The sequence below is a fragment of the Gopherus evgoodei genome, chromosome 8 (genome assembly GCF_007399415.2).
Source record: "Gopherus evgoodei ecotype Sinaloan lineage chromosome 8, rGopEvg1_v1.p, whole genome shotgun sequence".
Taxonomy (NCBI): Eukaryota; Metazoa; Chordata; order Testudines; family Testudinidae; genus Gopherus; species Gopherus evgoodei.
In genome coordinates this window covers 6,875,312-6,895,027 of record NC_044329.1, presented here as the reverse complement: position 1 = coordinate 6,895,027, position 19,716 = coordinate 6,875,312, and the positions used below count along the sequence as shown (strand labels likewise).

General features: G+C 49.5%; 2 protein-coding genes across 7 annotated transcripts in view; one reads left to right on the top strand and one right to left on the bottom strand.

Moving 5' to 3' along the window:
- The window catches only part of TCOF1 (treacle ribosome biogenesis factor 1), a 34,091-nt gene extending 31,422 nt beyond the window's left edge, over nt 1-2,669 (top strand). For 4 of the 6 annotated variants that reach the window (XM_030571734.1, XM_030571729.1, XM_030571733.1 and 1 more), the window contains 2 exons: nt 266-311; nt 2,081-2,669. In XM_030571734.1, the coding sequence (XP_030427594.1) occupies nt 266-307 (42 nt within the window). In that variant the 3' untranslated portion in view covers nt 308-311; nt 2,081-2,669. The remainder of the gene's footprint in view (nt 1-265; nt 312-2,080) is intronic. The other 2 variants (XM_030571732.1, XM_030571730.1) reach the window with 2 other exon arrangements.
- Nucleotides 2,670-5,518: 2,849 nt separating this feature from the next.
- On the bottom strand, nt 5,519-16,441 carry CD74 (CD74 molecule). Its single transcript, XM_030571756.1, has 9 exons — nt 16,134-16,441; nt 12,404-12,579; nt 11,527-11,618; nt 10,560-10,622; nt 10,115-10,210; nt 9,635-9,725; nt 8,111-8,299; nt 6,795-6,869; nt 5,519-6,202 (listed from the first exon to the last, which is right to left on the bottom strand). Exons 1-9 carry the CDS (start codon nt 16,217-16,219, stop codon nt 6,189-6,191), a joined length of 882 nt encoding a protein of 293 aa, XP_030427616.1. The 5' UTR covers nt 16,220-16,441; the 3' UTR covers nt 5,519-6,188.
- Nucleotides 16,442-19,716: the final 3,275 nt, after the last annotated feature.

The window sequence follows — 19,716 nt, the reverse complement described above, 5'->3', positions numbered from 1 at the left end:
GCAGTCACTTTGTGGAAAGAAAGGAATCTCTCAGCTAAAAAGGGGGGGGGGTGCGGGGAGGCAGGAGAGAGGAGTAGCCATGGGAGCAGAGCTGCTGGACAACTGCAAAGCTGATCTAAGCCACCCAGTGAAACTCTCTGTGGGGAGGAAGTGTCAATTTCTATGGAGTTAGCAAGGAAGCCTCCAACTACTGTCACGGGCTGCAGAATTGGCTCTGCTGGGCCCAGTTCATATGGGGGTTTTACAGATTGATTTTTTTTCCTAGAAGAAGAAGAAGAAAGCTTCTGAGCTCGAGGGATCCTTGTGAGAAGGTACGTGGGCCATGGGGCGATGTGTCATTAGCTCTTTGAACTCCAAAGCCTGGGCCTATTTCTATATTCTTTGGTGGTGAGGAGTGGTTCTGTGGCACCCAACTCTGCCTCTTTTAAAACCTAGCCTTTAACAAGCGTCCTCCATGCTGGCGGGGGTTTGCACACCTGTCTGTCTGGGAGAGCGGACCCAGGCCTGTGCATAGGAAGAAGTTGTGTGGAAAAAGCACCACGCAGGGCTCAGTCTTTCCCCCTTGAAGTCCTGCCCAAGCTTTCAGTGGTAGGAGAGTGAGATGGGACCTTTTTCTCCTGATGTACATATACACGTTCGGTTTTCACGGGGCTCACCAGGAATGGGTCATCACAGAGCATGGCTCTGAGAACAGCTGGATCCACAGAGTTAAGCAATGGTGACAGGACAGCTCGCGATACCCCTGTCAGTTCACTGAAGATCTGTCTGTGCAGGAGTTGCATCAGGGCCTCTGCTCCCAGCACGGGATCCAGAATTCCCCGAACCCTGGCGGTTTTGGTCCCTAAGGGCCGCGGTAGTGCCAGGAAGTATAAGCAAGTCTTCCCTGGCTGTGCGCCAGCCCCGGAGCCTAACCGCTGGCCCCAGAACCTTCCAGCCGGTTCTTAATTGTCACCAGAGAGAGGCCGTGCAGAAACTGCACCTCTCTGGTCACATCAGTGCCAGCCTCAAGCCGCCAGAAATCACAGGGTGGGGGTGGTTTTATTTATTTTTTTTTAAACAATACAGTGCATGTTTTCTGGGTCTCCTCTGTTTGTTGATCTTTCTCTTCTCCCCCCTAGGGTAGGGGAGAAGCACAGGGGCCTGCCTGTCCCCATTGCTCCCAGGAGAGGAGAGGGCAGAGTCACCCTGAGCTGCTGGGCAGTTTAGCCCCTGCGCCCCTCCTCCCCCATGAGAATGGCTCCAGATTGAACAGCTCTGATTGGGTTATTCTGCCCCAGGAGGCAGGCACATGGAACAGCCAGCCAATCCAAGGGCTCAGATTTAGCAGGCTGGCACTTCTCTCATCAGCACTGGGCTGGCTCCAGTGCCAGCCAGAATTGCATCTCACCCGAGCATTGGCAGGGCTGTAGTAAGCTTTCTGGCTTCCTCGCTGCACCAGCTTCACGTGCCACTGGCACCTTCTGTCTGTGGTCAGAGACTTCGGCGTCGCTGGCGTTACTTGCCTAGGACTTGCCCCCAGCTCCCCTCAAAGCTTGAGGGAAGTTTGAACTTAGACAATAGAAGTGAAGGTGCTACTGGTCATGGGGGAATTTGTCTCTCTCTCATATTTAGTTACTGATGTTTCTCCATGAGCCTTTACTTCCTGCTCAACTGGCTGGCTGATTCCCCGGGTGCCACATGAATGCCAGTGCTGGGGGGATGGAGGTGCAAGGCTCCCACTCAAACCTCCTGCTGCCACCTTGGGGACCCAAATGCATGTGGAGCTCTCTTCCCTAGCACAAGGGCACCAAGACTTAGGAGCGAGAATCCAGCATCCAAAATTCCAAGCCAAGGACCATTTTAGCTTTTGGATACAGGCCCAAGGGAAGCTCATTTGTCCTGACTGTTTGTAGAATTAATAAGCCTTTTAAAAAGAAGCCAAGGTCGGGAGAGATGTAAGAGCAGATTGCACTGCCCCTCTATAAAGGGGGGTCCTTGATTAGGGGAGTTCGCTGGTCACCTTGTGGCCTGATAATAGGCCTTTCCATCTCTGTGGGATGGACTTAGAGAAGAAATAACTAAATCTTTTCTTCCCCTATAGAGCACCTCCCTCGGACGGCCGACAACGAATGAATGACGTAGGGGTGGAAGAAAGTGAATTAAAACTCTTCTATTTTTTTTAAAGAAAAGAAAATACTTTAAACTTCTAAATCTTAATTTATAACTTCTTCTTTTAACTGTGACTTTTAGAGCCAAGCATTGTACTTTGCTGCCTCAGCCACTGCCTGGCTGGGACTGGACATAAGTGTATATTGTTCCCCCAGAAGCCCACAGCCATTGCACTGTAACCAAACGAAAGGAGGCAATCAGAGCAGCCCCATGGGCAGAGGGAATAAGAAGCCAGCTCCTCCTGTGCGCCATTTCCCCTCTTAGATGTGATATGCAGCAATCTCTCTCCAGAGCTATATTTTTTAAGAGAAACTTCCAATCTTTCTGTGATCGTGGTGTCTGTCTTTTTGCTACCTACTTAACAGCTTTGGGGTTCACTTTATAATATAACTTTAAAACCAGGTTCTCTTGGTATTACCTCCTGGTCCTGTCAGAAGCTGTATTCAAGCAGCGGTACATACAAGGCACTGTTGGGTTCTTGGATTTTTGATGGAACACAGCAATAAAATTGATTTTGAGTGGAAGTGTGTCCCTGACTGGGCTCCAGGAAGGGCAACACCTTTAAAGTGAACAAGTGCATTTAAGCCTTTCCTAACATACAGGTCGATACGGCTGCTCGTTAAATAGGAGTTGAGGATTGCTTTACTGGAAGTTTAAAGTAGGTGAAGCCCCTGTGGTCTGGCCTCTAAGGTGGGGGTAATGGAAAGTAGCTGCAGGTCAGATCCTTGGGCCTGGCTGAATGACAGTGAGACCTTGTCTTTGCTATGACAAAGTGGTGCTTTCTTACCGCACGTTACAATGCCAGCATGTGAAAGCTAGCATGTCCAGGTAAAGACAAGACTCTTTCCCTCCCTCACCCCCCAGCTTTAATTCACCCTGCTAATGTGTCTGAAGATTATAAACTGCCTTGTCTTCTCTGGGCTGTTCGCTTGAGTTAGTTAATGGGAGTTAAGAACACACCTCTTTTGTGGCAAGGACAAGACCTCAGGGGTGATGGGTAGAGAAAATGAGTGAGCTGCAGCCTGCCCTGTTAGGCTGGTAGGAATGGTTGTTTAGAGACCCTCCTGCTGCCGAGGCATTGCAGAAGCCCTTGACCTGCAGCCCAGGGGTGGGGGGGTCCAGAGTGACTTGATGGGAGCTGGAGGTGAAAGGGTCAAAGGCAGACCCATGGGCAGCGACCACAAGCTGCTGCTCTCTGATGGCTGGGTGTGGGTGGGAGCAGTGCAAAATGGGTCTGTTTGTTACCTTGGTCCAGATTCACATCATGGAACCCACCACCCCAGGAGGTGCTAATTGGCAGCCTCCACTTCGGGGCCAGGGGTGGCAGAGACCATCCTCCTCTTCACAGCTGGAGGTGGGCCCCTAGGTAAGGAGTGAGGTTCTGGGTCAGGCACCCAGCAGCCTCTGCTCACACAGTAAGTTGCATGGATGAACTTGCAAATCATAAAGTGGATTGCTGGTCCCAGCCCCTATGGGCATCAGAGCCTGGGGCAAGAGATTCTCTAGAATTCCTCTCCCCTGTTGGCTTGGCTGAGCTCCTCCAAAGCTAATGGTGCTCCTGGGGAGCCTACCACCAGATAAAACCATACTTCACCATGCACCTGCTTTCTCAGGTTCCTTCAGCAGACCCCAAACTCTGCCTCAAAGACATAACCAGCACAAGAAGGAGAGCAGGGAGCAGTTGGTCAATAACATCATTTGCCTGCCTTGGAAGGGCAGAGCTGTGTCAGCCATGCAGACCCCAGGGGTTCCAGGTACTGATAACATGAGGTGGGTACAGCTGAGCCCTGGCAAGCAGGCAGGCCCTGTGATGGGGTACGAAGAGCTGCCTGCCCTTGGTATTTTACCTCAGTGAGGAGAGAGAAAGAGGCACTGCTGTTCCTCAATCTCCAGTATGAAACAAGACCCTTTGTGCTGATGGGGGAACAGGCCAAGCTCAGAGGCAGAGGTCAGACACGTCCTTTGGAATAGGAGTCATGGCCTTCAGCAGCCCTTTGCCCCCAGAGTTCTTCCCGCTGCAGTAGCACCACTCCACAAACTCCTGCTCACCTCTTACCAGCCTTCACCACCCCTGCCTCATGTTACCAAGTGGAGTGAAAACAATCAATCACAGGACCATGTATTTAAAATTAATTGACTCCAGCTGCAAAATGCAGCCCACATGCCTTTAAAAGCAAAAGGAAAAAGGAGTGACAGGCCCAGGCAGGAAGTCTGTGGCCATAGCTTTGGAGACATGATGTGAGCACTGAGTTGGACCAGTGGAAAAGGTTCTCCACACATCTGGGCCAGATGGGGAGATAAGTTGTGCTGGCTGGTGCCGGAGGGATGGGAGACGTTCCAACCCCCACTTCAGAGAAAGCACCCACCAGCTGCTACCTATGCAAAACATCTATCATATGATAAATGCAGCTCTGTCCTCTGGAAAGTGAGCATCACTAGGACCAGGCAGTGGAGAACAGGAGGTAGATACATACCCAGGCAAGTCCACATAGGCAGTGGAACAGATACACTTACAAGACCCTGACCTGACCGAGAAATGCTTGTTAAATAGCTTCCAGGCAGTTTTTTAGTGGCGGCTGTTATTAAAAGTTTATTTGAAATCATCAGCCTTGTGAGTTTGGTTATGCTGTAACAATCAAATACATTCAAAACACACACTTCTAGTTCCAAGATTAGCTATTACGTTACCTGTTCAACAAAGAGCCTACCAACCGCCAGGGTTAAGCGGGGAATGGGGAAATACAGCCAGATAAACTTGTTTACCTGTTTAAAAAGTAAAGGAAGCCTGCTTTCCTCTAGTATGCTAATGTCCCTCTGCAGCCCACTTAATTTGATTAAGAAGATCAGAGTTCACTGCTGCTGCATTTAATGTCTGTTCAGTGTGAGGAAAAGCCACTGGCCCATTCTTTAGCCTTGAGCAATCTCAAACCTTCTTGATTAGATTTTCCCCACCACCCATGGACCCGGAAGCGCTTCAGAACCCACTGCTAGCCAGGTTCTCAAACTAAGCTTTCTAACGTGGTGATGAAGCGCAAAGCACTGCTCAAGCAATCAGGGTATTTCAGTGGCTGAATGCTCCTGCACCTGGAACAGCATGTGCTTCAGAGGGTGGGATACTGCCTACCCCAGCTTGGTCCTTTAGGAAGGGGGAGAGAAGACCCCGTGCTACTTAGCATTGAATACATGTTTAGGAGCTGCTGGCAGGTTCAGTGAATTTGGAGGTTGCACTGAAGAGAGACATCCCAGCATTATCATGTACTGCTGTGGCAGTCAGAACCATATGGACACCCCGCTGCACACACAAACACTCGGTTCTTTTTCTTGGAACAACCAGACAAGCCTGCACGGGTGGTTGGCCATTCCAAGACCATGGTTTGAGAACTCATCCAGACCCTCAGAGCCATGCATAAGCGAACAGATGGCCTGATTCTCCTCACATACACTTGTGTAAACCAGAAATAACTCAGCTGAAATCAATGGAGTTTCACCGCTGTAATGGAGGGAAGGATCATGTCCAGAGTATCTAATTAACAATGCACTGAGATAATTGAATTGAAATTGGCCATGTTTTGGACCTGGATCCCTTCTTCCCATTGGACAGTGCTGATGTTAGAGGAGCAGTGGTACTGCACACGCCCCCTCGCTATTCAGACACCTGTGGTTATACATGCAGCTGCTAATGTGCTCTGATTAGCCAAGAAAGCACTAAGAGCTTTATCCTTCACCTGCCTTGGATTGCAGTTCAGGGGGGCACTGCATCCTTTCTCCGCTAAAAGTCCTAATATTTTGCTGGCTTGCTACAGCACCTCTTGGTACAGGGCGAGGCACTGGGTTTGGCGGACAAGGATCTGTAATCTACCCATTTGGATCGCCTGCTAAGACGATCACTATTACTCAATGCCTGAACTGGGGCACTCAATGGCTGCTGCTACAATTCAGGAAAGCAATTTAAAAGCATGAGTGAAATAGAGCAAGAATGTGAGCGGTAACTCTGCAAACTAGAGGTGGAGACAGAAGGTGCCAGGCCTCTGCGTCCTCTTCTACTTGGTGGTTTCTAGGAGGGAGAGGGAGAAAAGAGGGAGGAAATTAGATAGATCTGAACCCAGGAAGAGAGACTCACTGCATCCGGCTGGGTTTCCGTGAAGCAACAATCCAGTCATTTCTTTGTTCTGCTCCAATCACCATCAGGGTAAGGCCAATACAAAGCACCTCTCCAGCTGGACTGACACGAGTCATGTGAAGTGACGTGACACGTGAAGACCAGATTTCACTCCTAGCCAGAGTCTATACACCTGGCCATGCAGCCATGGGTGCCAGCCTTAAAGCCCCCACCCTGCGGCAAGAAAACGAAAATCCAAACGGCATTTTTCCTTGCTGCTTTTGATTCCACTGACTAGATGGCCCAGGTCTGCGAAAGCCTTTGCCTCCCCGCTTCTGGGATATTCATACTTCTCATCTATCCCCCAGCCCAGATCAATCAGTCCTTTCCTCATCTCCCTTGCTTACTCCTGATCATCTCTGTGCCACACGGCATCATTCACCTGGCCACTGGGCTTAGGAGTCTAATCACTGTCACCTTCCAGCCAACTCTCCCCATCCCCTCGCCGAGTCATAGCCCCCAACCCTAGGCTGGCTCAGATGCTCACCTTTCCCAGAATCCAACTTCAGCAGATCCACACCCGAGTACATCAGTTCTTCGGTTTCCAAACCATTCGGAGTAACTGCAGCAAGACACAGCAAGAGATTCGGCATTTTATAGCACACCTGAGACAGGCACGTCCATCTCGGCTACCAAAACACCTAGGATGCTTTGTGCTAGCCTGGATCATTATTACATGCTGGATTCATCAGAACCTGCACACCACCCTGATGTGTAGGCTCTGATTTTCCTGAGTGTCTAATTCACCAAGGAGTTTTAGACACCTCACTTCTCTCTGTGTGTGTCAGGCTAACAGCCCTATTTGGGGTCGCCACCTTCAGCAGCAACGCCCAGCAGTGGGATGAAAATGGGGAGCTCGGGGATTATTGGATCTCTTCCCCCATCTCTGAGAGCAAAGACCCTTCATTTCTTCAGGGAAGGTTCTGTGGGGCACTGGCCGTGTGTGGGCCCAGACTGGAGTCTGGACACAGCTGAGATAGTCCTACTGCTCTGGTTCTCTGGGACCTCCACACACATGAGATGGGTGCTGGCCAGGCCAGGCTGGGACGGTGACAGCTATCTCCATTTGACTAAGCCAACAAGGGCGGAAGCTTCAGTTCATACATTTTCAGAGTGCTCCATTCAGAAAAGATGGTAGCAACATAAGGGCACCCAGTAGCAGGGAATCAATGATCTCTCAGGATATGGGGTAGTGAGAACTCAGCAAAGGAGATAGTTCCCTTTCTTCAGCCAACTCTGGGCAGACATAGGCAGTGCAATCTCACCCTTTATCGTTTGTCCAGGTCTACGATCCTCCACCTTATATTTGCTCCTAATAGGCTGCATTTCCTATTGTATTATCTGGGTTCTTCCCATTGATGACGTGGGGTCTGATCTTGCCAGGCGCTGAGCACCTGCTGGTTGATGCTGAACACCCTCAACTCCCACAGGGCCGGTTGCTGAGTATTCACAATTCTCCTTGGTTTCCTTTGGAGTTGTGGGTGCTCGGCATCTCTAAAAAAACAGCTCCATTGACTTCCATGACAATTGAACATGCTCAGGAGTTCGCAGGATCAGGACCCAGTTCAGATACAGGAGCACTGCAGTGCCCTGAATCCTGTTGCCCAATGAACGCTCTGGGCTGCATTCGACTTTCCCAGAACGATTGATTTATCAGCCAGTCCAATGGCCTCACATTGACACAACGCCTACTGTGCTCATCGGCTTAGCGGAGCTAGAACACACGAGATCATAGGCAGCGTCTACATGCACATGTGCTCCTCTCCCCTTCCCCTGGCCGGCCAACGTGAAATAAGCTCCTACCAGGGCAGTCCAGCTTTTCACGGGTCTCAGTGCCTTCGATCTTGGTGCCATTTTTGTAGACGCACCAACAGTACCCCGTGCTGGCATAGCACTGCTTGGGGAGATAGTCACCATGTTCGTCACACTGGGGGCGGAACCGACCCGGGTAGACACCACTAAAACTTGACTCCGCCTGGCACTGAGATTGCACTAAAGCAACAAGCACAGGAAATACCCATGAGTACGTTTTATTCTCCCCGCCCCCGCTGGGGTCTTACCAACATTAAGTCCTTGAGGCTATTCAGCCAATCCGATAGCTTGCTTGCGTGAGCACTGAAAGGGCGGCAGGATACCCTGTGCAAAGAACTTCTCCACACTGGGCCGGCCCATTGGCATGGCCCCAGGGAATACCTTTGTGCAAAAATATATTAACCTCACTGGGACAACGGCTTTACGGGGATTGCTCCCAGGAAGCCCATTTAGCCTCGTGATAACAAAGGGTAACGGCCACTGCTTAATGGAGACAGTATTAACACAAAGTCTGCTCATGGGGATGCATCCAACCCCTGCAGAGTGACTAAGTGGCTGGGAGATCCAGGCTTGGCACTCTCCGTACTGAAGCAGCTAGATGAGAAAGTGAGAGGCATCTCAGCGAAATCTCAGTTTCACCTTTGTATCCAATACAGGGTTGTATGTGATTATGAGGCTTTTCAGACTTGTTTAAAAATGAGTTCTTGTCTGTCCCCGTAGGATGCTCCCATATGCATCACATTGCTCGGGGGTGGGGGGTGTTAATTGGGGCACTAGGCCTCTTCCATGAGGATTCCCCATTTGGCTGCAGTAATTGGGATAAAAAATGAATTGTTCTTTATGGACACTTCATGTGTGCCCACTAGGGTCACCCCAGCCTGGAAGTGGAATGAATTTTGCTTCTGTTGTAACGGGGCAGAATTCAAAGCAGCAACCCTTGTGAGGCAAAGAGCCAGTGGGCCAGCCCCATCAGTTTGTGAAGAGCCAGAATGTCAACCGATCTATTTCCAGGTGATCTTAAGGCAGTGGCAATTGGCCTAAGGCCCACTCTGCTCCCAGCGGGGGATGCAGCTTTGGAAATCTAGCTGCTAAAAGCTAACTCACAACACACCCTGCCTCAAAGATTTGGGAAGGCGGTCCCATAGTATCAGGTTTCGTACTGCCTCCGGCAAAGCTCAAACCTGTGTTCCCTGGGATTTTCCCTGACATTCCTCAACAGCAGCTCCTCAGACTGATGGGCCTGGAAGTGCCCCAGTGGTCCAACAGTGGCCTTAACCTGCAGCCTCAAGGATGGAGTGAAAACTACAAGTTTGGCAAAAACTGAGGTTCTCAAAGGGACACAGGAGGACTCTGGGGAAGGAAAAAATCCCTAGCTACCAAAGAGCAGAACCATTTCAAGAGGGTACATGTTTCCACTGCCCTCCAAGATGCTCTGAACCTTGGCCAGTGATCTCCTGGGTTGACCTGTGGACCATTCCTACCCTAAAGGAGTTTGGTGACCCAGAACCCCGATACCTTCATCTGCTGGGACCTCAGTAGGTTGCACAGTTTGTGGGGTTTTGGCCATTTCAAAGAGCAGCCACTTGTACATCCAGGATTCAAAGGACTGCAAGAGACCAACAAGCGGAAGAAAGTGGTGGTAATAAAATGCATTCAACAAAAAAAAAATGCCCCAGACAACTGGCATAGCCTCCCTGCCCCCATCTGATCAGGGTGACACTGGAGCCCTCCCTGCTTTTGTGCTCTCACGTCTGCAGCACAAAGTCAGGAGCAGGACAGCTGAGGTCCCTTGTGAACCCCCAGCCTCCCCTGCAAGGGTGGTCATGTAACCATGACAGCAGCCCAGCTGCAGGTTGTGATTTGCCATGCAATGCAGCCATTCTCCCACCAGGATACCCACATTCCAGCCCCAGCCCAGTTCACACCGTTGGGTGCAAAGGAGGAGATGGAGCTGCAGCCAGTCCACTAGCCAGCTGGCCGAGTGAGAGCACTGACCTGCCAGTCTCGGTCTGTCATGGTGTTCTTCAGGTGGTTCAGATTCTCCATCAGGGTATTCTTTAACTCAGGGAACATCTTGCTGGGGGCTGCCTGCTACAGGAGGACCAAAGGGGACAGGACAGTGTTAACAGCAGGCTGACACCTAGGAGCCAGAGAGAACTCACCTGCCACAGTCAAGCCGAGCTCTCCGGGAACAAGGGAACACTGAGCCATGAGCCTAAGCGAATGAGAGCAGCAGATGAAGGGACAGAGAGAGATAAAAGCAAGGCTGCTCCTAATCCAATGGCTCTTTAATAGTCCATACTCCTTGCCCAAAAGAACCAATAGGCTAATAGGGCTGAAAGGAAGTGGGTCTGTGGAAATGCCCAGCTATACATGGTTGTTGCAGACAGACCCGTGAGCGTGACAGAGGCGACCACAGGAACAGAGAGGAGGCTCTTACCAGCAGCAGGTGTTTGACTTGATCCGTGGTGCTGCTGTTAAGCTTGGCCGTGTTCTCCAGGGGCTAGAGAGGAAAGAGAGAGCATTGGCGTTGTGATGGTCAGGATGAGGAGCTGAAGAGTCAGAGACTTAAAGCAGATGGCCTGTAGCTGGAACGGGATGAGCAGGACATGGCCAGTCTTGGGGGTTCTTTTTGGCAGATACGGAGTCACTTGGCTACCAGGGAGCCAGGCTGGCGAGGGTGGACGCTGCACCACAAGAACCTTCAGCAGAACTTCTTCACCCCAGGGCAAGCCAATTCCTGGAAATACTGGACCCCACCGGGAAGTGGAACCTTTCTCAAAGCCTGCGAGCCCTGCATGGCCCTGTCTACGGCACACGGAAGAACAGCTGAGCTTTGGGAAATATCAAGCTGACCACCTCCAACCGCTCCCCTTTCTCACTCACTGTCCCAGAGGGGCTCAGCACACAAACTCCACCCTAAGCAAGCTCAGGGGAAAGAGAAAGGCAACTACCTCTTATTCTGGGGAGTGAATGGGCAGAACCTGGGGAATGGGACACACAACTTTCACCCCTCCATCACTGGTGTGAATGCAACAGGTGGGAGATGGTGTTCTCCATCCAGGTACTAACGGGTGGATTTCCGCCGCACTTTGTGTGTGTCGCTGTAGTTGGCAGAAGTTCCAAGGACTGAACAGACCCCTAGAAGTTGGGACCCAGTAACCAGCAGCAAGAGACCCAGCCACCGGAGAGAAGCCCAAGCTGCTGGTGAACAGAATGTATTGCAAGGTGCTGGCAGAGGTGGGATGGCCGGGGCTACTTTCTGCTTCTCTCACTGCTGACCACATAGCAGCTGTGGCACAAGGCCTAGAAGAAACTACTCAACCATGTTCCCAAACAAGCGACGAAACTGCTGCCAGAGCAGCATCCAAAACTACATGCAGAGGGATCCAGGGGATGTCTCTTACCGTCATGTCCACCTTTGGGGCGAGTGGCAGCTCCCTCATGACCATGGGCATGCTGAACTTTGCCATCCTCAGCTTGGAAGTTGGCTTGGCACCTGCAGAGGAAAGAGAGAGAGAGATGAATGGACCCCCAAAGTCTCAGTGTCTCCATAAGCTGGAGTCGAATCACCATAAGAGTCCCTGTGTTTTAGCTTCCTGGGACTTTATCACCCTCAGCCTGAGCTCAGGGCCTGTCCTGCACTGTTCCCGTGCTGCAATGTCCAGGCTGTTATTTTTATCATGCTAGGTTCAGCAGAGCTAGTGTGAGTCTGTCTATCCAGGCTGGGAAACACATGGAGTCACTGACCCTGTGGCCAATGCTCCAGCCAGCCCTGGCAAGACTCCAGCCAGTTTCCCAGGGCCTAGGATTGGAGGCCGAGGTGATAAATGGTTCCTTGGTAGGTACTGGTATCACAGCCAGGTTCCACCCAGAGCTCCAGCATGATAGGCAGGAATAGCACCACAAAGGCTCCGTCCTCCCACACGCCATGAATGAATGGAAGGATAAAGCAACTCTCAGATGGCCTCCATTCTGATCCAAACTCTCATCCATGCAAGTTTTAATTCCCCCTCTCCATAGGTAGGGGCGAGGAAGGAAACATGACAAGACTCAGTAGGATAAGACTGCATGGGAATCACCATCTCCAGAAGAGTCTAGATGACTCCAGGAGCCTTGTTAATAGCAATCTCCAGAACTCTTTCCTCCATCTCTCTGGGGAGCTTGATCTCCACCAGCCAAGAGAGCCGGGGGACGCTCTGGGACTGAGAGTACAGCTGCCACGTCACCCAACTGGCCTAGGCTTGTGCTTATACAGTGCAATCATGCTGGGCAATTACTTACTTTGGGGGAGTTTCCTGGTCAGGGCCTCCAGCTGCAGATTCTGGGAGGTCTTGGTCAGCTTGCTGATCTGGCCACTCTGCTGATACACGAAGTAGACGGTGACGGCCTGGCCGGCAATCAGCAGGGCCACCAAGATGGAGACAGCAGAGTAAACGGCTCCACGGCTGAAGTAATTCCTGCAAGACAGAGGGAGGCTAGTGGCCAGCAAACGCCAGCTGCAGCCGCCCACATCAGCCACCAGCCTCTTGGGATACACTGCACTGGGTGCAGAATATGCTATTCTCCAGGGGTTCTTATACCACCCTTGCACTGGAGCACCAACCAGCATAGCTTTCAGTTCGTTCTCTCTCATCCTCTCCCCAGGAGATGTGCATCATGCATGTGCAGTGGAGGGTTTTGTTTTGGTAATTATCTTCTTTAGTGGTAAAAATTGTTCTCAGGGCAGCCCAAGTTCAGTTGGGGCACTGAACTATTCCGCTATGTCAAGCTCCGGCCCATCTGAAAGCATCCGTCACTCATCCAATGCCCTCCCACACCAACGCCATGGAGATTTGGGTTAGATCGGACCCATCAGCTACTTTGTCCAAACTAGATGGAAACAGCATGACTACTAGGACTTCCAACGCTTTCCTTGGGAGACGATTTCACAGGCCAAAAGATCTCACTGTCGTCCCTTGTCATGCTGCGTGGAAATGCAAGAGCTAAGGGCTCTTCTTGCCATGCGAGACCTCGCAGGGGAAGTGAAACAGTTTTCTAAACGGTGGGGGTGGGGCGGGAGGGCGGTACGTGTGTGTGTGCGTGTGTTTGTTGGGGTAGGAGTCCAGGGGATTGGTTGCTGGAGAAAATAATCTCAAACACCTAGGACTGTGAAGAGAACTCTTCCAAGAGGCCACATGGAGTAAAGAGTTGAAGAGGTTCTGAAGCAGCACATGGTATACTCTGCGAGCATGTCAGTATAGGGTAGTTTATGTACACAATTGTTAAATGCTTTTTGCCTCTATATTTTGCACGTTCTCTCAAGGTAGGGCACAATTCAATGCCAGCTGAAGGCAATAGTTAAAACTCCCACTGATTCCAGTGGGTACTGGATCAGATCCATCCTCAACTTGGCATGAGAAAATCCAGATTATGTTGGGGGAAGGGGAAATGGAGAAAATTGGCCATGTTACTGCTTCTGTTGTTCCCACAGTCCTTTTATTGCATACGGCATGCTTGAGAGAGAGGAGAGTTGTCAAGCATTCTAATTGAAAATGTAGATATAATTTGGAGACTCTGGAAAATCAGACTCAAAAATTAACATAAAAGAGTGGACCTCCTGCTTCCCAGGAACAGCTTTGTTCACGAGGATAAAGGAATCTAGAGATTATTGGGTGATAAAGAACTATTTGATTGTATAGAAAGACCATTCCTATTTTCAGGTAATGGATAAAGTACCATAATCATACTGCTACACCTCTTCTTGCATTGTATTCATCTCTCCTTTTTCCTGTTCTTTTGTCTTCCATACACATAGATTTACTGATTATAGTTCTTTTGCGAGTTCATTTCACACACTTACAATTTTTACACTTTTTAAAAACCCTAACAAAAATATCACTTTTATAAAAAATCTGACATGCTTTTCTACACTCTCCTATTTGCCTTTTCTCCCAGGTGAAAGCACATGGAGCAACTCCACATTATCAGGTGAGGGAAATAATTAGGAGACTATTGGACTAGAAAGCTGTCTTAGAAACAAAAGCATCCCAGCAGGGAACTTGCTGAACGCTGGAGGAGCAGAGTCCTATTGCAGAAGGCCAGCTCTGTGCTTAGATACGCATGCACAACGCCCACTGAAAGCAGCAGGCCGGGTGTGCATGTATGCGGGGATGGACTCTGCCCAAGTTCCACTAGCTCCACAATCAGCAATTGGTATTAAAGCAGGTTTCAAAAAAGATTCCCAAATTACATTTCTACCTTGCAACTGATGAGGTCACCCATGAACCGACCTATTAGAAGGAAGATCCAAGTTCCACAGACTACCTTTTTTTGCACCCAGCCTTCATTCTTCGCAGGTGTTATTGGAAGGAGGGGGAAGGTGTTTTAGAAAGGCAGCTAGATTGATCAGAGAGGGACCCTCATTTACTAACAAGGTGGCAAGCCTTGCAAATTGCTGATGGGCCCAAGGCAATCCAAGAAGCTTTGTGCTAGACATGCCGTCTTGCTGTAGGAGCAGATCCTGCAAACTCTCTCACGGAGCAGTCCCATTGGCATCAATGGAACTACTCACATGAGTAAGGGCTACTCAAAGAAGTGAGGGTTTGCAGGATCAGGCCCATCGGTTGGAGAACACGGGATTTTTGTGTCTGCGCTGTCTCTGTGCCTGCTACAGCACAGACACACACACACAGCGACATAAAAAGTAAATTCAGCCTGGAGCTGATCCAGGCCTGGTCAAACAGGTTCCTTCCTCCATCCTATTACTGTTCTGATCGTCCTGCAAACCATCCTGCCCGGCAACTCCTGATGTCATGAGACATCTGATTTCTCAGTGGCTGTGGCTGTTTGATCTGGTGTGGTTGGAAGGTTGGCTGATGCCCAATATTGCATTTCCCTGTGCTAAGGGGATGGTTACTGATTTGTACAAATACAGCAATTTGAGAAAACCACAGGAGAAAGCCCTTCCTTCTCAAAGCCTTTCCACTAGGATCTTACATACTGGTACAAATGCTAGGGACAGTGGGGGATATCTGCCCTCCTCCAGGCTGTATCTACTCAGGAAGTTTGATCCAAGCTATGCTTCAGGCCAAGGGGAATTCCAGAAACACTGGACATTAAATAACAGCATCGCTAGCACCCTGAGTAGAAGATGGGGACACAAAGTTAAGTTGTATTGTCCACACTCCGGGACATGCGCACCTAGAAGATCACATTCTCCAGGGGAGAGTTTCCAGAAAGGGGCAGTCAAGGGTGTTGAATAAAGGCACTCATTTAAAAATATCGCCTGGCTGTGGCTTGATTTACAGGTCAGAGCTGTGCCACCATAGACTCAATTTTCCATGCATGCACCACAGCCAGGCGCACTACACGGGTGTCTAAGGCACATACTGGTCAAACGAGAAGGGCGTATTTGGTATGCAGGATCATATCTAAACAGCTCGTTGGAACTGGGACAAACAGGGCCCAGATGCCATCACCCAAGGGTATAAAATAACTCAAGAGATTTTGCATGATTCCCATGTCGGGCTTTGGTTACCACGGGGCTAGTTCATAAATAGGGCCAAAGATTACAGAGGGAGTTGTGCAGAGTGGGGCAAGGAATAAAGGGCAAACAGCTTCCCATCCACCCACCCCTCGTTGGCGGAAAGCCCCTCCTGCAGAATGAGAGATTCTTGGCAGATATCACAAGCTGTCAGGCAGGTGGGCTTGAACGCTGGGCTTTTAAAGAGCCCCATACTCTCCCACATGTTAAAATAAGGTAACCAACTGCCCATACCCGAGTTCAGGAGAAAGAAGGGAAATTCAAGTTCAACATTCAAGCCCTGCTTGGGAGTCTGGTCAGGTCAACCAGTGAAGAGCTCATTTCCCTTGAAACTCCATCAGCTCACGCTTTCCACTACCAAGATTTAAATGGCCCCTCCATTCCATTAACTGAGCCCACTTTCCTTCTCCTGCTTCCAGAGCCCTCTCTAGCTCCCCCTGCCCAAAGATATACAAATAAAAGTGGATTGAAAACACAGATGAGGAATACCTCTGTGCTCCAGAGTCTGGGGCTGTGACATCCTCAGCAGGTCGCTCTTGGGTGGAGATCAAGCCTCGTCTGTCTTCGTCTGCCATGGTGCCTCTTTCCCTCTAGCTGACTTCTCCGCAGCTGGCGATGTTCTGGGCTCTGCCTGCACCTAGCACAGTCTCTAAGTTGATGCTAAAAAGGAAACTAGATCCTGTTCCTTTGAACTTTCTTGAAGCACAAAAACTAGGAAGTGAAAGCTACAAAATATCAATAGTTGGAAATACCCCACCAAAGCCTGCCCACCCCCAGTCCAGCCACATAGAGCCGTCAGCCAGGGCTATTATTTAAAGTGTGGCATTAGAAATAATCCTATTGGCTACTCAGAAGGCATCACTTGTTTCTAGGCAAACCTTTGAATTCACAGTCCTCATCTTGGAGTTGCATGTGTGGATGGAACCAGCACAGTGATCTCATTGATTAGAATATAAATCCCCAAGTGGGTGATGGAAACTCTTTTACTGGACCAACGTCTGGAGGAGAGAGAGAGAGAGAGAGAGAGAGAAGCTTTCGAGCTACACAGAGCTCATCTTTGGGTCTGGGAAAGCTGCTCCCAATGTCCCAGCTAAATACAAGGTGGAACAGATTGTTTAGCATATGTTCAAAGTGGCCATTCAGGATGAAACAGGCAACATTTCCCTCTCTCAGATCAGTTCTGAGGCAAGAGATTTTGCATCAAATCAGGACAAATTGTGAACACTGCAATATTTAAACGCAAACGCACCCACACATAATGGCTTAGAGGCAGACTTTGCCTTTTGAGCTACATACTTGGGGTCCTGCACAATCATCTTAGGGCAGAATCTGACTTTTGGGGTCAGATCCTCAGCCAGTGTAAACTGGTATCACTCCACTGACTCCGGTGGAGTTCTGCTGTTTCACTAGCTGAGGGCCTGGCCCTTAGCTTCTACATATTTTCACCGTACCACTTGCAAAAGGTTATTAGGAGAAATGTAAATGAGTCAGCACTAAGGACGCACCCAGTCACTCTTTAGATCCTGCTCAGTTACATACAATTAGGGTTGGACAAGCCATGCTAGGGGTTTAGTGGAAGAGTTACTACTTTTTATGTAAAGGGGGGAAGAGTTTTTATTTCAAAAGTAATAAGTTAGCCTTTGGGCTGACCCCTCCCAGGTTGCTCTCAGCACACGTTCTGTTTGGCTAATGTTTCAGTCTATCAAGGGTGGGCGGAAATATGTAAAGCAGGTACAAGTGCCTTTTTGCAATTATACCACATAAAATGGCTTCTTTTTCATACTTCAATTTGCCTGAGATTTTACAAAGCGCTGTGCTTCCAGACCACGACAATGTGGCTGGGTTTTGGGACGTGCACAAAGCACCCAGGAGCGCCCCAGAAACAGGTGGGTGCTGAGCGCTTTGGAAAATCTGGCCTATAGCCAGAAATAATGAAAGCGACTTGTCTGAAAAGATTTGATTTGGTCAGGACCTGATGCTGCAAATCCTTACTCACAGGGATAAGCACTAGACACACAAGAAGTCCCCCAGCAGCTAACAGCACTGGTCGTGGGAGTAAGGATTACTCATGTAAATCAGTCTTTGCAGCACTGGAGCCTAAATTATCAGTATTTAAAGCTGTGTTTTATGCACATGCAAAAGAGCATTTTCTATTAACTTTTTAATACACCAAGATCCAGCAATACATCTAGTGTATGAGAGGATATCTGAGGCACTGAACACTTAAGATCAACATAGTGGCATTTATACAGGGATTTTACATTCAAATAAGAATAACTGGAGCATTTCAGCGTTCAAGCCGGTTTAGAAAACTTAGGAAATTAAATCAGAACATTACACTAAGGTTACTTAGGAGATTTCAGCTACACGGAAACTAAGACATTCATGTTTTATAATCCTCTCAGAAATCCTTACTTGGGCACATCACACATGGAGAAAGCATCTGACATGCTTTTCTACACACTCCTGTTTGCTTTTTCTCCCAGCTGAAAGCACATGGAGCAACTCAGCCTTATCTGGAAATAATTAGGAGACTAATGGACTGAAATGCTGTCCTAGAAACAAAAGCATCCCAGCAGGGAGCTTGCTGAACGCTGGAGGAGCAGAGTCCTACTGCAGAAGGCCAGCTCTGAGCTTAGATACGCATACACAACTCCCACAGAAAGCAGCAGTCCGGGTGCGCATGTATGTGGGGATGGACTCTGCCTGAGTTCTGCTTACTCGACACAGAGTTCATCAGCAATTGGTATTAAAGCAACTTTCAAAACAGACTCCCAAATTACATTTCTACCTTGCAACTGATGAGGTCACCCACGAACTGACCTATTAGAAAGTAGCTCCAAGTTCTGCAGAGCTTGGATCAAAATCCAAACTTCCCCAACGTTCAGGGCAAATGGGTTTTGCAAGTTGGTTCAGGCATGTTCTTTACTTTAAGGGCTTGTCTACATCACAAAGTTGCAGCGCTGGTGAGGGGGTTACAGCGCTGCAACTTAGGAGGTGTACACATCTGCAGGGCATCACCAGCGCTGCAACTCCCTGTTTGCAGCGCTGGCCGTACTCCCGTTTTGTCTCGGGTGTAGAGGATCCAGCGCTGGTAATCAAGTGTAGACACTTACCAGCGCTTTTCTTGACCTCCGTGGAATAAGCAGGTATCCCAACATACCTGAGGAAGCCTCTGGTAATCAAGCAGGTCTCCTTCCCCGGTTTGCTCTCGCGTTCCCCGAACCCCCGAGCAAGCAGGTCTCCTTCCCTGCGGTTTGCAGGGGGGTTTGGGGAACGTGAGAGCAAACCGCGGCGAAGCTGGTCTCCTTCCCTGGTTTGCTCTCGCGTTCCCCGAACCCCCGTGCAAGCAGGGGTCCTTCCCTGCGGTTTGCTCTCGCGTTCCCCGAACCCCCCTTGAAGCCGCCCAACAGCGCTGCAGTGTGGCCACATCTAACACCACTTGCAGCGCTGGTTGCTGTAAGTGTGGCCACTCTGCAGTGCTGGCCCTAGACAGCTGTACTAATACAGCTGTAACAACCAGCGCTGCAAAATTGTAGATGTAGACATACCCTATGACATATGAAGAAAATACCCCATATCAGTGTGGGCACTGAGTACCAGCTGCTGTTGGAGCAGTTACTCTTGAGCATTTAAAATCTCCATCACAATGTTGCATTGAGTTTTTTTAATTTACACTGATTATAGTATTTTGCACTTCTACAGCACTCTTCATCAGAGGATCTCAACGCATCATCATTATTAAACCCATTCATCAGGCACCCATTAGAGAGCACTTTACATGGCTTGAAGAGGGTCATTATACTTCCCCAACAGAAGCAGCAAAAAAAATTGGACTCCCTGGCTGTCAGGAGCTTTTTGACAAAAGGACACAGAAATCTAACCAGGCAGCTAGGGCCCCAGGATTTCATAGTTTATTCAGCCTGGGCAAAGCCATGTATCCTGAAACTCTACTTGATGCCAGGTTTACGTTTAAGTGTAATGCCAGCAGGAATGAACATTAAAGCACATGGCACCTTAGAGATAAGAGATATAGCAAGTTCACTTCCACCCACTCATGAAACGCAGCTAT